Source organism: Tauraco erythrolophus, chromosome 7 (genome assembly GCF_009769465.1).
Source record: "Tauraco erythrolophus isolate bTauEry1 chromosome 7, bTauEry1.pri, whole genome shotgun sequence".
Taxonomy (NCBI): Eukaryota; Metazoa; Chordata; class Aves; order Musophagiformes; family Musophagidae; genus Tauraco; species Tauraco erythrolophus.
This window is the reverse complement of record NC_141471.1, coordinates 42,905,706-42,923,159: the sequence shown is the minus strand read 5'-3', so window position 1 is coordinate 42,923,159 and position 17,454 is coordinate 42,905,706. Positions and strand designations below refer to the sequence as shown.

At 38.9% G+C, this 17,454-nt stretch overlaps 1 protein-coding gene across 2 annotated transcripts in view; it reads right to left on the bottom strand.

Annotated features, from left to right (window-relative positions):
• Positions 1–17,454, bottom strand: part of LOC104378433 (ubiquitin-conjugating enzyme E2 E1) — a 45,046-nt gene that overhangs the window by 8,474 nt on the left and 19,118 nt on the right. For both annotated transcript variants that reach the window (XM_086614483.1, XM_086614484.1), the window contains one exon: positions 391–523. In XM_086614483.1, the coding sequence (XP_086470609.1) occupies positions 391–523 (133 nt within the window). The remainder of the gene's footprint in view (positions 1–390; positions 524–17,454) is intronic.

Here is a 17,454-nt window from a genome sequence, read left to right as displayed (position 1 = left end):
AAAATTAAATAGTATTTTAGTGGCCAAAACACACATAACTGTCATGCTTATGGTAAACTGAGTGGTTTGGGAAATAAGTATTTGTATCCTTTCTCCCCTCCCCAAGTTTATTTACTTTTCAGTTTCTCAGTCCTGTGCCGGTGCTCCCACTAATTGCTTAGGACCTCTTATAAACAGAAGCAGGGAAAAAGAAAACAAACTCTAAAAGTAGCAAGAGGATTGGAAAAGCTGCTAACATTAACTAATAGAAACCAATGTAACGTCTGAAAGGAGCCTAAGCTTGTTCTTAAAGGGAATGGCTTTCAAATGGGCTGCATACCATTAACATTGCTTGTTACTTGATGGTTGTTGAGCAATCGTGACTTAAGACATCAGCTACAGGTCTCTTACCTTTGGAGGCTTGAAAGGATATTCTGGTGTAAATGTGATGTCAAGGAAGAAAACACCTCCCTCATAGACCGAGCCTGGAGGTCCTAGAATGGTTGATCTCCATTCATAGATATTATCACCTTTGGGGCCAGCACTAAGAGATAAGAAAACAACTGGTTTAGGAATATTACCACAGTTCAAATAAATACGACCTCTTACATTCTTCGAGTATGATATGGAATAAATTTCCCAGTGTTATACTTCTTATAACACCTGAAGTAAAGACAGGGATTAATAACAAATCGAGTGCTTCCAAAATCTCAGAGATCTTACTCAGACTTATCAGTGTTCCAGACTGCTTAGCAAAGCTGAGAAACTAGAGGTGGCGTATGGTTTTCAGCTTCCCTCTCCTGATGTTTATAGGAGCAGCATTGCCCAGAGCTACTCCTAAACATGCTACACGATCTCAACGCAACAGAAAATTGAAGTTTCAAAGAACAAATGCCTACTGTATTTAAAAAATGGCTCTTCCAACTCAGCCTTAATAAAACTGTACCACACCAAAGACCATACTAAATAAATTGACTTACGTTGATTTTATTAATCTTGTATGTTCTTTAAAATTAAAATATATTCCTGTACTATTGCTAAACCAAGGCTCATGGTATAATCGAAGGAAGTCAAATACACGATGATATTCTTAGATGTGAAGATTTTCTACACTTTCATAATTTTGCTACACTGATTTCTACAACAAAGCCGCATGAACTCATCTCATCGATATCGTTTGTATTGTGGAACTGCTTTCATAAAGGGAACTAAAGTCACTGCGTCAAATTAAAACAATGCTTTCTCAAATCAGCTTTGTCTAATTCTGGATTCTCCCTGACCTGCCAGCAGCTCACCAAGAGCAGTACAAACTAAAGGTGTTGGAGAACACAAATGTCTGCTTGCTGAAAAGTAGTTCTACTGAGATCCTTAGACACTTGTATTCTGTAGCGTGCCATATGTTACTGAGTGTTTCTAAGTGCAGCTCAACCTATAAAGCCATTAATGGTTCAGGATTCCATTGCTACCTCTCTCTTTCTGTGCTGCTATGGTAGCATTTTATCTGTAAGACCAGAGCTGAAAATTCCCTTTGCATAAAGGGAGGTGCTGACACAGCTTTTTCCATCATGGATGTGCCATGACTTTGAAAATCTCTTCTTCCCTTGTTCCGTAAGGGGCTGGATGTTAACATTCCTAATACAATGAAAACCAGCCTTACTCTTCTTTCCCCATTGTTTTAACAAGGCTAATATAAAACAAAGATAAAAAAAGGCTCTTTTCATATTATAACAATTGTGGAGCAGTATTACTTGAGAGGGAAGGCAATACAATAAATTTAATATATGCATGACTATATGCATTTGATGAATGTGAAGGGAATCAGGGCAATTGCTAGGTGTTAGTAATGGTGTTACAAATAGAAATACAATTATGAAAATATAAATTCTCAACGTAACAACAGTGATCAGAGACATGATTTTTTCCCCTGCTCTGTAGTACTGGTGAACAGGTAGAACTGGTGACAGCAGAGGAATCAGGAGAGAGAAAGGAGTTAGTTCTGTTATCAAATCTAAAATTTTATTTTCAGATTAAACTAAAAATAAAAAGTTCACAGTATATTGGTGCCAAATAGCTCAACAATAGCAAAGCTATGACTAAAAGCCTGCTTCCAGGGGAAGGAAAGCATGTAAGAAGGTAGTAAAGGGAGACGGGTTCTCTGCAAAGCCATGCACCAGCCACCAGGGAAAGATTTCTCTCCTCAGAACACAAAAGCCCACACAGCTCAAGATCAGTATTAAATTAAAGTAAAAGCCATTCCATCCTGAACACTCCTGGCATCCCGCTCCACCTTAATGACTTGTCCCTGTCCTATGCAGGTCTATATATTTGGGCACTCAGTAGTCTCCAGCTACCGCTTGTGCACTAGACTGGAAGAGCGCTATATTTCGACAGGAAGCTCTACCTCTTGAAAGACACCAGCTTAACTGTGCAAACTTACTGAAAAGGACTCTCTGGGGCACCCTTAGCCACCACTCCAAGGAATCGCCTCTTTATGTACGTATTAGCAACCTACTGACACACTGTCATTACTGCAAGGTGCACTGGCGATCATCCTCCCCTAAAGATGGAGCTACTGAATGGAACAGGTACTTGAGCTTTGTTAGCACCGATTTACTGTTGGAATTTATATCAAGAGAACTGCCCACTGGGAGCACTTCAGCACTCAAGAAATGTGATGTGCGATTAGCACTGAATACAGCCCTCTGAACCAACGAGAAATATTTCAACATTTTGCATTTTATTTCCAGCTTCAACCCAAAGGACTGACAATAAAAAAATCCCACAGACTTAAAAACCAATATATTATTATTTGTAATAGTCTTAGAAATCTCTTGTATCCTATTAGGTTTCCAATTAGAGCTATCACTGCATGCAAATAATATACTGCTAGACCTCTATATTAAAAGAGTGCAATATCTTTGTAAGATGTCAGTAGACTTTAACAGTGATGCACTAGCTTACCTTTTAAGCTTTCCATAGTTCAATTAACAGTGAAATAAATGCAGATGTCCAATGTTTACACATTAACATTGATTTCTTATAAAGGAAAGACCGGAAGAGGAAGATGCAAGCCAGCTTCAGAATGCAATATCGCTCAGATTTAAATTAGGATTAGGTAATATCAAGCAGCTCAAGAAGACCTAGCGCTTAATAGAAAAGCGACGATACTAGACGACAGCGTAAGTGCAGCAGCATGAACTTTTGGTGGAGATACAAAAACTGTCAAAGGTTAAACGTTCACTATTTGTTTTAAATCCTTGCAATTATCTGCTTCAAAAAGAAATTCATTGATTCAGAGACACAGGGCTCACAGGCACAGTTGCCACCTTGCCTGATGTGTGTCACCACTGCTCACAGTATCTAGATCTACTAACACAACATTTTCAAGCAATATATGACCACTGGGAAGACAATTTTAACCAATTAAATAGAAATTGTTTCCACTGCAAGACAAGAGTATGAGAGTAACAGCTTTCTGTATTGAACTCAATAGCCCACATTCTCTTCACTTCCAAAGAAAGAAATGAGACAAAAGACCAGTAATGCAGAGTGAAAGATGACATCCAAAAGAAAACTGAAACCAAAAGAAAACCCAACCCATCATTATCACATCAGGCTGCATGTGTTACACAGCAGTGCCAACTGAGATCTCTCTTCTCTGGAAAAAGAGTGCTATACTCAGTGAAGATGCATTGCACTCACTGTAATAACTGCTTCTGATAACTCCCAAGTTGCTGCTAGCTTATCCTCTGGGCAGATGTTATGACAGTAACACCCAGTACCAAGGCAGTTTAGTTCACAGGCTCCCTACCTTTCCCAGTCTAGAAGCAGCAGTCAGAATCGTGCTGGCAAAGGCAAGGCAGAGAGAAAGTCTGAGCACAGGCGAGACCAAGCTCAAAGTTCTGCCTGGGCCAAGTCCCAACCAGCTTAGTGTTGCTTTGGAAAACCTCATCTTGTCCTGCCTCTCTTTACTGGAAGGCGTCAAATTCTTTCTCGATTTAAAAGTCAAATTGGTAAATTAGAAACACCCGCAGCAGAGGCTGGGGAGCAGAGTGATGCCCAGGTAAACCCCCTGCATGCTCAGATGCTTTGCAGTACTGAGCAATTGTAAACGTAGGACTGTCTGAGAGATTAAGTGTTCATACAGAAGACACACACACCCCTTTTCATGTATTGAAAAGGCTGAAATGACAGACAGTCTGCAAGAACAGCCATGCCAGCCTGTGGCTTTTTCATTTTAAGCCAGCCAGACACAACCTCCACCTCAGGCATACGTTACGTGGTACCACTCTGATAGTTTTGGTGCACAAACTCAGTTCCCTCTTCTGCCCGGGCACCCCTGGGCAAATCACTCAAAGTATGCCTGTGCCACAGAGGGAAGGCAGGATTTTTTGGCATTCACCACATAGAGCTAACATATGAAAATCCCTGGGAACACACTGCTGGTACTTTCCAGGAGAATGACTCAGAGTCCACTGCTAGTACATTTGGAAACTACCTGGTCCTTTCTAGGAGTTGACCAAATGATAACATAAGCATTTCCTCTAGTGAAAATATAGCCCAGTGAATACTTCAGTTCCTCTTCTTTGAGATATGGAAAGGATGCGATAGCAGGTCACTGCAGTGATAAATGAATCAAGAATTAGTTGATGCTACAGACACTAGGTTAATACCCAGCTATACCAAAAAGGCATATTATTCCTATCAAAAGCTAACTAATTTAGCAGAGTAGTTGAAAAATGCCAGAGATGGCTATCTGCCAGGGTGGTGAGAAGAAGGGCAATTTCATGGTATGTTGAAGTAAATAACAGCTAATGAAAAACTACAGTATGTTTCAGTTAAAACCTCAAGTAACAAAGCCATGAACTCATACTCCAACTACTCCATATCCCTAGATTCTATTTTTGAGGCTATTTTGCCCTGCACAGGAAGAGTTTGATGCAAGTAGCTAAGCTGTTTTAAAGTTGCACACTTGTGGAAAACAAATATCATTTCCAAAAACACTGTAGACATGACCTTTTCCAAGGGACATAGCTCAAATCGGAAAGCAACAACATACCAACGGCACATGGGAATTCCAAGGTGGCAGAGAATCTAGTGATCTCCAGTATAAAGCCTCACCATTACAAACTGATAGCAATGTCAATTTTTTGTTTCTTTATTTTTTAGTAAGAAACAGTGAATGACTGAACATGGAATTGCGTCTTGGACATGTACACATCACCTTACTATGCAGCTTTAAGAAATATTTAGTTGACTATTAGGAGGTTTCTTTTTTCTCCCTTTTTCTTTCCTTTTTTATTTTTTTTTTTTAAAGATGCAAGGCCAAAATGCATTAGAAATTTTGACTGACAGAGAAGCAGCATATCATTCTCATATGAATTTCTGGTGCACATTCATTTTCCCTCCTAATCCACCCCATTCCTGACCTCAGGGTAAATATCTTTCTTTTCTGGTAGTCCACCAAGTGGGTCCACGCTGAACTTGCTCACCCACATTGTTAGGCTTAATCTGGTGCAGAAGTTGCAAAAGTACCCCAGAAGTCCTAAATCACTGGGGGAGGTAGGCGCAGGGTCTACAAAGAAGCAGGACAGCTCATCTAGCTTAGCCATTCAAAACCACACACTTACAAAATCCCTTATACAAATAAATTCTGCTCTACAGATCTTTAAGCAAGCTGTGTTAAAAATGGGAATGTCAAAGAACAGTGTTAACCAAACAAAAAAGCAGCTAATCCTTTGGCCACAATGTCACTTCAAAAACTTGGTATTAATGCACAGCTCTAATTTTAGAAATAAATTGTCACCTTCTGCACATGCTGCCGCTACCAAAATGTATTATTATTTTTATTACTATAGCATCGAGACATTCCATTCACAGACAGGACCCCGCTATGCTAAGCATGCTACGATGCAATCCAAAGACTCGTGTGCACAACTGACACACACAGGTTTTTGAGTTACAACATTACACAGCTATTAGGAAGAAATTCAACCAGGCAAGACAGAAGTAGTTAAAAGGATACCCTGGGCCACCCATTTAATTACCATTTTTTGTTCAAGTAGTTTAAAAGTGGGATATAATTTTTTTTCCTCCCATTTTTAGTCAAGGAACAGAAATGAAAGGAAAAGAAAGTTAAAAAAAAATAAATAAATCACAACACAACAAAACCCCTCCTGGGCAACCATGGAAAGTTAAAGGTAGCATACTGGATTACCACGTGACTATGTGAATCAGAGTAATATTTTTTGCCCGCTGTCATTATACACAGCCAAGCTGCTCCTCTGTGTTAACATTAGCTAAAAATGATGGATTGACCCTGGGTGAAATGCCTGCGAGCTCAATGAGAGACACAGGGAAAAAGACAGCAATAGGAAAAAGTTGCAGCTAGCTTTAATTAAAAATAAGAAGGGAGCAAAGGAGGGAAAGGAGAGGTAAGGGAGCAAAGATGGAACATTATATTGCTGCAGCAATCCAAGTCATAAAATTGTGATAACAAAACTTAATTCTCCTTCTAACACATGTTCAGGGGCATGGTTTTCAAGTACAAAGCAGTAAATACTATTATTTTTCTTGTAACTCATTGAAGGTACTGTATTTTCTGCCTTAAATTTAAAATGGCAGTCACAATATTATTGCATAAGGGTAAGTACCTTCGAAATCCCACCACACTTCTAACAGAGAAGAGCATGCACAAAATTTCTGTTTTAGCATCTGGGAAAGCTTTTCCCTTAAGTATCCGACTAATGTAAAATCGGGGAGGGGGTTGAAAAATTGCACATAAATTGCACAAGGCTTAAACTGGAGGATAAACGGTGCAGCGAATTACATTCTTACGAGGTTAAAAAAGGAACTAAATAGCTCTGATAATGGAGCTGATAAGGTGTTATGCAGGGATTTATGAGACTTCAAGGAAAACTGTTTCAGGAGGATTTCTTTGTGGGAAGAAAAAAAAAAAAGAGGACCAGGTTTTCCAGTTTATATAAAAAAATACTTGGCAATAAGATCATACAACAACCACGAGCTTTATCGTTGTCAAGATCTCACTCTTTTCAATTACAATGGGAAGAGAAATGCCCAGGAGTACTTGCAAATTTAGGACCTTTACCTGAAATATTTCAATCTCTGCAAAATATTACTGTGACGATACTACTAAACTACTTGGTGAAAAGGCCAACCCTCTTGAATAATTTCACTGCAGAGTTTGATTTTTAAACCAGGCTTCAAAGATTTAAAATAAAATCTCTGTTAACAGGGAGGTCAAAAGGAGACTTACGATACTCTCAGGAGTGTGCTGCAGCTCTATTTAGTTTAACAATAATCACTTCAACTTAGGAGCAAGTCCTCATAAAAAGGTTCAAGAGAAATTAATCCATTTAGCTTTGGTTCCAAAATTGAAAATAAATCCAGCCTGCTCAGCTCTCAAGGGCTTCCATTTTCCTTTGCAGCGGCTTCTTGCTAGCCTTCTCCATCTCAAAGCACTGGAAGTTTGTCCCACTACATGTGGCACCATTTTCAGTGTCCAACATGACTGCAGAGAGGCTGTTCTGCAGGTCTGTGGTGTTAGTGTGTACAGTACGCAAACACAGAAAATGCCAAACTAAGTAGCCGATGAAATTATTCTCATTGTATGCAAATCTGTTTTCCTTTTCTCCTCATAGTTATAGCTTGACACTGTGGCCAAAAATTAAATAAATTAAAATGTACTGGCTTACGTTTGACCTTGCATCTCCCATTAAATTATACCCCACACAAGAAACAATAAAACAAATTGGGAAAGAGTAGAAGAGAATCTGACTTGCCTAACAATTAGCAATGGCTTATTTAAAATGACAAGAAGATGTGATGGTAGAAACTGTGCTCTGCCAACTTAACCTTGTGTTATTTTTACATCAGTTTACTTCCTGCCATTTGTCAACCGGACTATTAGCTGCCAACATGGGGACAGAAATTCCTTCACATCATCAGACCTCATTTCCAAATTTAGTATTTATGACACAGATGTGTAATTTACAATTGGTAAGCAAAACTAGGCATTTTCACAAATGCAGCATTTTTGCAGCTATGCCATTTGGTCTGAGCTTCCTCATGTTCCAACAGGTTTTTGGAAGTTGGTATAGAAATACAACTAGTAAATCTATTTGTTTCTGTAACTTTAATGCTTTTGTAAAGCAAACATACTCTTAAAGCGGTTGCCCAGCATCAAATTGATCAAATTGGGAGTTCTGTATTTAAAGACAATAAAAGAGAATCAATACTATTAATAAACATGAAAGTTCTTGTGTCACTGATCTTCAAAGAAAATAAAAGCTCTGCTGCCTCCTGGCACTTATTGGGATACAGTAGGTTCTTCACACATAGAAAAGAAACTACCCCCTCTGACAAGAAAACAGTTCAGTAATGTCCCCTTTTCCCCCATAAGCAGCCCTAACTGTGCTACATTAAAATGATCAGATGGCTCTCCCCTCAATACCATGTTTTATCCACTACAATTAACCTGCCATTCCAGAATCAAGCTGGGGCCCACATCTGTGTTTCTGTCCTCCATGCCTATCTCCTGTTCTGTCTGTATCAGTGCGGGAATATGAAAGGTGGTCTCAATAAACGGATTAAAAAACCCCAGCACATCATAAATATTTAGGCACCCTGTAGTACATCAATTTTAAAACTGCTAAGTTTTGACCCACATGATCTGGCGGTTTCTGTCTCTTCAAAAGTCACTTGCCCTGCCTGAGAGGGCAGGGAGTGGGGGAAAGGATCCCTCCTATTTCATGAGTCTACCTATCCAGCATTGAAATAACATAGTGGACAAGTTACCTTGGACTTTATCATCAGTCTGCTCTACTGATTTCATTATAACTAGTAATTCTGTAAATCAAGAAATGCTTATGCTCCACACCTGAGATCAAAAGGGCAACAGCAGCTACAAACCGGCTTGGAAAAACTTGCCCCAGAATCACAGAATCGTTTAGATTGGAAGGGACCTTGAAGGGTAGTGAGGCATTGGAACAGGTCGCCCAGAGAAGTTGTGGATGCCTCATCTCTGAAAGTGTTTAAAGCCAGGTTGGATAACCTGGTGTAGTGGAAGATTTCCCTGCCCATGGCATGGGGTTTGGAACTAGATGATCTCTATGGTCCCTTCCAACCCAAACCATTCCATGATTCTATGATCATCGAGTCCAACCATTAACATAACACTGCTAAGGTCACCACTAAACCGTGTCCCTAAGCACTGCATCTATACGCGTTTTTAAATACCTCCAGGGATAGTGATTCAACCACTTCCCTGGGCAGCCTGTTCCAGTGCTTGACAACCCTTTCAGTGAGGAAATTTTTCCTAATATCCAATCTAAACCTCTCCTGGCATGACTTGAGGCTGTTTCCTCTTGTTCTGTTGCTTGTTACTTGGGAGAAGAGACCGACACCCATCTCACTACAACCTCCTTTAAGGCAGTTGTAGAGAGCGATAAGGTCTCTTCTCAGCCTCCCTTTCTTCAGGCTCAAGAACCCCAGGTCCCTCAGCCACTCCACATAAGACTTGTTCTCCAGACCCTTCACCAGCTTTGTAGCTTTTCTTTGGACATGCTCCAGCATCTCAACGTCTTACTTGTAGTGAGGGGCCCAAAACTGAACACAATATTCCAGGTGCAGCCTCACCAGTGCTGAGTTCAGGGGGAAAATCACTTCCCAAGTCCTGCTGGTCACACTATTTCTGATATAGACCAGGGTGCTATTGGCCTTCTTGGCCACCTGGGCACACTACCGGCTCATATTCAGCTGGCTGTCGACCAACACCCCCAGGTCCTTTTCCACCAGGCAGCTTTCCAGATGCTCTTCTACATGTCAGCAGCATTGTATGGGGTTGTTGTGACTCAAGTGCAGGACCTGACACTCAGCCTTTTTGAATGTCATACAATCGACCCATGGATCCAGACTGATCAGATCCCTCTGTAGAGCCTTCCTACCCTCAAGTAGATCAATGGTCCTGCCCAACGTGCGGGCAAACTTTGTAGACTGCAAACTTACTGATGGTGCACTCAATCCCCTCATCCAGATAATTGACAAAGATATTAAACAGAATTTAAAGTTAAAAATTATGTGTAACACTTGGCAAGACGTCCCTGCTATGCTGAAAATTGAAAGCAGACAAGACTCTTAAACTTCCTCAAACTAATAAGGACATGGTTCTCGTGGCTTCACCCAACTGTCTCCTTGAGCTAGCTCTCTCACTTCCATGGGGAGGAAAAGGGCTGCTTTAAAGAGGGCAGTCAATGCATTGCCAGACTAGAGCTACACTACCATCCCTCCTGCACTGAACTACGGGAATTCTGTTTAAAGTCTGTGCTCGGAACAGATGATGCAGTATTTTAAGACTGCTAGTTTATATGCCACTTTAAGTTATCAAGAGAACACAACCTAAGAAAAAAAATCTGCTCATGTATCACATGCTCCAAAACTGATCTGCCTGTCCCACCACCTACCTACCTACCAACTTGCCCTAAAAACATGCTACAAATTAAAACAAATCCATCAGTCAATTAACACAAACTGAGTACCTTTCCCATCAGATCAAGGATAGGTAAAGTCAACATCACTTAACTAAAGAACCAGGTCATCTCATTATCTTGGCTTTACATCATTATATTGCTTCCCATCAGCACACCAAGGCTGATATGGATAACATTATGTTGCTAATCAAAATATCTTATGTTTTGAAGGACGTATCTTCATGATACTTGAAACCCGAAAAGAAAAAAAAAAAATCTAATTTCGATATCTTCCCCTTCTCCTTTACCTACATCAAACTCTACATTAAATTTCTTTCCTTGCCAATCACTAAATAAATCAAGATCACTGCATTTGGATTAACTTATTTCACTGCAGGTGATAACAGCAAAATTACACAAGCCACTCAATATCAAAACAAAATTTGGCTACTCTTCTCAAAACAACAACAAAATATTTTCAATTATGCTTCACTACCCAGAGCATCTTTTTGCTGATTTTCACAACTCTAAAGTACCATCAAAGTTGCCTAGCAGAAAAGTCATTTGAAAACACTGCCTCAGAGTTTTGAAACTGATGTGCACAGTCTAGAAATTTTATCTGAGATCTAAGATGAGAGTTTACTATTTTTTAAGTAAAACAAGATTATACCTACACCTCAACACAGCACAGCTGCCAGCCAATTACATAGCAGTCACTAAAAAGTGTTTATATACCACTGCAAGTTGTTCTCATTAATAACAGTTGCAAACACAAGCCAGTCACAATTTATTGTAGCAGATGCAGACATAAATATGGTTCTGAAGCTGACATGAGGGCAAAAGCTTGAAAAATAAAAATAAAAATCTTTCATGGGATTTACAAACAGGAACAGGCTTTTGATTTTTTTATAGCATATTCACATGCATAAGGATAGCCTGAATAGGCATTTGTGGTAGCTTTCTAAAGTTTTGTTTATTTTTTTGTTTTCCAAATATTAGGAACATTAAATTTAATCCACATTAGGAGCCACAAGAGGACTAAGCAGTGCTCTTAAATAATGTATACAGTTTCAAGGCCAACTTGCATGCCTTAAATTGGACAGATACAGTCCTTCACAAATTATCTTTCTTCTCCAGAACCCTATTTGGCAATTGAAGTTAAATAACTTTCCCCCAAAGCAAAAAAAAAATCTACATCATTGACTTTCAAACTTCCCAATGCTTTTACTTCATGACATTTTTGTCTGGAAGCACCTCTTGAACGTAAGGAAACCTTAAAGACAATGAAGTGCCATGCAATAAGAGTTTCAACTTACGGCATTACATCACTTACACCTTTTATGAAAAGCACATCACATTCACACACATAAAAGCCAGCACGGCTGTCTGCTCTTCCCTGATTTCCACCAAAGACAGAAGACTTAGCAACCATTTAATAAGGTGGAAAGACAACACCCACGGGTAGCAGTTAGGTTCTGCTGACAGAGGTCTGCAGCAGGTAGGTAGTCATTCATTGACAGAGAGCACAAGTAGTCCAGGCGTCCACCTCATCACCACTCCTGGTCTCATACATCTCAGAAACTTTGCTTCTTCAGCTGATCACTAACAGATTAAACTACGTTTCGAACTTTCGCTGTGTTGAAAAAAAAAAAAATCATGCTAAGTTGACACTGTATTTAGATGAAAACACTGATGTTAAATAATACTTCAGCTATGTTCCCACGATCCGAAGGCTTTCATAGTCATCAAAAAGAAGACATATTTTCCTCAAATTTCCCATGCAACTCATGAAGTTCCCAGAGAAGGACCTTTAGTGGCATTTAGTACAAATTGACATTTCGTTATTGGATAGTGTTAATAACTGGTAGTAACGCTAGCATGACATTTTCTGCTGCATTTCAAGAACACAGGCAGGAGGAGGAAAGCGCACTGCACAGACACACGCAAGTGCCATAGAGACAACGGGTTACATTTTCCAACCTTTTAACCTGAGCGTTGCTACAAGTAACACCTCACAGCAAGAGTGAGGAGATGAGAAGAGAGTTCCTGGGTCCGTTTGCAGAGCTGTGCAGCGGTTTTGTTACGCTGTAACCAATTCCAGGGAGACAGCGATGGCAACACAGAGGCACGCCTACAAAACCGTAACACTGACACAGACAGATGTACAGTTTGCACCTCATTTTACACCATTAATTTGCCGAAGAAAAACTGAACACATTACGTATAATTAGGCACAAATATGAAATTGGCGTAATAGCTTACATTAGTATGGCAGAACACCTGGAAGAACTGACAGCCTTAATACCCATGCTTGATGTAATTTTACAAACATATCAACATAAGAAGAGAGATACATCTATCATTAGTTACAAATCGCAGGGATGTGGGGTATGAAGGTAGGGAAAAGCACTGTAAGAACCAAGAAAAATCACTTGTTTTCAGTCACTACAGCTTCATTCACTTGATTTTCTCACTAAAAGGCATTTCAAATACTCCTTTAAGTGAAATAAAGATGTTCAAACAGCAATATGTTTGCAATGTAAATACATTTACACTATTTACACTATGTTAGAAAATTCCTCAGCCAGTCTAGGCAATCCCATCTGAAATTTCAAGATAAAATAATGAAGAGATATTTTTTCATTTAAGGTTCTGTGTCAAGATCTCAGTTCAGAAAGGCCAGTAAATAAAAGCCCTAGAGTACACACAAATCATCATCTTATAAATCAGTAAGAATAGACAAATTCTAAAGGCAGCTGACACTCCATCATTAAAAAAGACTTCTAATATTTTTTTATTTTATACTGGGTTTTTAATCAAATGTAACTAAAAGTTATGATGAGACTCCTTTTTTTCAACTAAGGCAAACTAACTGAAAGTAATTCTCTTCTGCTGAGCTTGTGCCTGCTACAGAAGAGCAAAACAGAAAATCATCCCAATGGTAGTTATCATTAATAGAGGATCAAACTAACTAATACTAAAATTATTTTTTTAATTCACTTTGTATAAATATACATAAAACTACATGTCACACATGTAACTTTCAAGCCATTACAACAAACTTGAAATTTGACCAGGCAAAGTCAAGATTAAGTAAGATTAAGTATTGCAGTAAGACATCACAGTATGTGTGCACCCATTTTCAGCTTTAAGACTCAGTTCTCTGAGAGAGATATTAATTTGACAAAAACATTATGGGAAATACTTTTGGAAATTACTCTTAGAGGTGCTTTTGTCACACACATATCTATAGATACATATGGGGGGGATGTGTGTTTCATAACACATAAACGTTTCTATAACACCACTTACAAAGATTTTCTTTCAAACACAGTGTTCCCCTATAAAAGGATGTTAAAATTAAGCTCAGTCCACCCATTAGCATAATAGAAGTAGTATTATTGCAAAGACAAATGGTCAAATGAAAATTTTGTCACAGAACTTTGTTCCTCTACTAGTTTATCAAAAGAAATACAGGAAATCACCAGGCTGAATCTGATCTGAAGGCCACCTATTCCAACGCCCTGTCTCTGGTTTCCAGTGTCAAACGGGGCAGAAATGGGCATCGGAAGCCTACTGCTACGTCTTCTGCTTTCCTCTACCATGGTAACATCTTCAGTGCTAACTGATTGAGCCTCAAAAACTGGCATCTATGGTTGCCTTCTGAAATCAGTATTATGAATAAGCTGCAGTAATTCTGTTTGGGCTTGCCCTCCATAGAAGTCTGAGTCTTTTTGAAGCTTGCTAAATTCCTGGCTTCAGCAACGGAATACAGCATGGAATCCCTCTGTCTAATTTCATTCTGTAAGAATTAAATAAATTAAATTTATCTTTTAATCTCATTCCATATGTCTTTGTTCTTGTATTAGAAGACAGAGGAAAATAAGCTTCCCGCCTATTTTCTCTAGAGAATAAAAATAAGGAAAATATTCAGTCTATTTTCTGAAGGAAACAATCCCAGCATCTTCACAAGAGTTCTCTTTCAGTTTCTTTTTTAATAATTTCCATCTTCCCTGTCCAAAATCCATCTACTTTTTCAATATTCTTTTTGAGATAAAGTGGACTGCATTACACACAAGTTGATGGACAAGACATTCCTTCGTATTTATATCAAGACTTTTTCTCCTTCACATGCCAGAAAAACCTCCTGCCCTTCCTCTTTCAAAATGAGAAGACTTATCACCATAGGTAAGACCTTAATGAGCCCCAGGCCAGTAAAGAGTAAGTTTCTCCCATACTTTCAAAGTAAGAAGTTTGCAGCAGATCATGTGTTGCTAAAGTTCTGTCTTGTTAGCACACACAGTTGTCAAGTTGTCTTTCTGGAAGCCAGTATTTCTGTACCAGTCTGGGCCAGCTGAAGTAAATGATAAAACTTTTATCCAATTCATCAGAACAAATTCATATGCAATGCAAGACAGAGAAATCTCTTTTGGGAACCTGGAAAAAAACAGTAGTGACTGCAAAAGCCAGATTGCTCTAAAGCACTTTGATTAGGGGTTTACTTCATCACACGTAGCCCAGTAATTATGGCATTCCTCATTCTCACACTTATTGTCAGCAAAGAACACTTTCAAAAGCATCTCTGTTGCTTCTGCATCCTGTAAAAAGACAGAATATTGTATTCCTTATGGAAGAATAAACTCTGAGAGTTTGTTACCAATCAATGCTGCTGCAGAGCATCTTAGAGATAAGCAACAACCTTTGCTTCTGTCATTAATTTGCCTGTAGTTTTTAGATAATTACAGAAGAATACAACCTTATAAAGGAACACACGCAGCTCTACAGAGACCTGAACTCCTCTACAGGGGACATTTTAAGGTTCTTTCCTTTAAAGCCACATGATTTATTCAAGTTGCCTTTCCTGAATTCCCAATAAGAGAATATGAAGACCAGGAATATTTTGGCTAATGCTCAGGGATTTCTAATTGTTGTTTCTATTATGCTTTTACTCAACTACTTTTTTATTTTCTTTTCTTTCTGATACTGCAGACATGGGTTTGTTGTTTTTTTGGTTGGTTTCATTGGTTTGTTTAAAAAAAAAAAAAAGCTTTAGCATATCAAGGAGATATTTCTCCTCCCTGGCCCCAGCGTGTAGGAACTGTGTGGTTAAAAGTCCTGCTGAGATTTGCAGGCACAAATGTCAACTACAGTAGTCAAGCCTTTTAACATATTTATTACTTCACTCCTGATATTTTTCCACTCTGTGGAATTAATTCCATAACTTGAAGTGCCACTTATTAAAAAACTAAGACATGGTAAAGAGCCTGCTACCATCATCACTTCCTTTACAGAAATACAGTGATTTCACTCATCACAGCACGCTCAAGTTTAATCAACGTTGCAGCTCTTGCTCTGTGTAGGTATTAATCATTCATAAGTCTTCAGATTCTATTGCTCACTTTGTAGGTCAATTCCGTAGGCATTCCTGTGCAACCTGATCAGATATGATGCATCACGGTCATTCCTGGGATGAGACGATATACAAAGAGATGTGGAAAAGGGACAGGTAAAGGGACAAAGAAAATACATGAGGAGGATATCCAGTCCCCAAATGATATAACACAGGTGTGTACGTTAATATGTGGAAGCAGAGAGGGAGAAAAATGCTTGCACATGTACAAGCCAGGATTAGACAACAGGGTTTCCATGCAGTGCTCGGAATTCCAGTAAATTTTAGTCTATAGGCAAGTCTAATTTGAAAGAACAGAAAAAAGCACACTCTTCTGATGCAACATCTCAAGATAAACTTGCTTAATCCTAGGAGCATGGGTTTAACATTAACCCAAACCCACTCTAATTAATAAGACTGACTCTGAACATTCATGATAAAATTGGGCAGGCATGTGGCTATTTCAAATTCTGTTAGGTTCTTGGCTTCAATAATTTCCTGTGACAGTAAGTTCCATAGACTAATTATACATGTGAAAGACACATATAATACCTTCCTTTTATTAATCCTCTATTTGCCACCTTTGATTTCAATAGAACATATCTCTTCATTTTTCTGTTATGAGAAAAAGAAAACAGATGTTTCCAATTTATTTTCTTTTACACTAGTGCAGCATGAAGTTAACAGTTAAATAAATGACTGAAATATTTCATCCTGACTGTGTTCTTACAGACAGAGTAAACTTGCCTGCCTACTAGGAGAATCAGAGAAAGATGAACAAGTAAAGGAAGTAAAGAAACTGAAACTTATGAACTCTTGAGCAAGAGGCTTATGAGGGAAATGAGAAAACAAACACTACAAGCGTTAAAAATTCATCCCCTAATCAATATCGGTACACTTATATTTGAAGAAGGAAAGAAACCCACCAAACAAACCACAAACTGTAACCAAATGAAACATAGCAAGTATGCCTGAAGACGCTAGTGAGGGAGAGTGACAATAAAAAAGCAGAAGAAGAGAACCTGCCACGTAATGTCACCTGAACCTCTGATATCACACATACTCAGCATGCCATTTTAAACCTCATTGTAGAAGCAGTTACAGCCAACAGTTCCAACTTATTTTGTGGACACAAGCAAGTTCTCAGGTACCATCATCAGCGTCACGGATGAATGGCTTAAAAGGGATCGATGCCACAGTTTTGCAATGATGTTTCTGGGTGCTTGTAAGAAGGGTATTTGTATGTAACTACCATTGTCCGGGTGAAAGCTGCACCTAACACAAGCATGACTTCGACCAATACGTTTCATAAAACAGGGATATTTCATAAAATAGGGATCTCTATGTAGAGGCATTAAATTTATAAAAGCAGTGGAAGTAGATTTCAGAGGGACTTCACCAGATTACAGACTGTTACAATTTCAGTGGAAACCTTGCTCGATTTATTTATTGCAGGGCAGAAAAGGACAATTCGGAGATATTACCGAGCTTTTGCATTATCTTGGCTATAGAACTGATCCCTAAATATAAAGGTTACCTACCCTCGGATCCAACACCAGTCTGCACTGTGGCTTACTGAGCACAATTCCAAATTCCCTC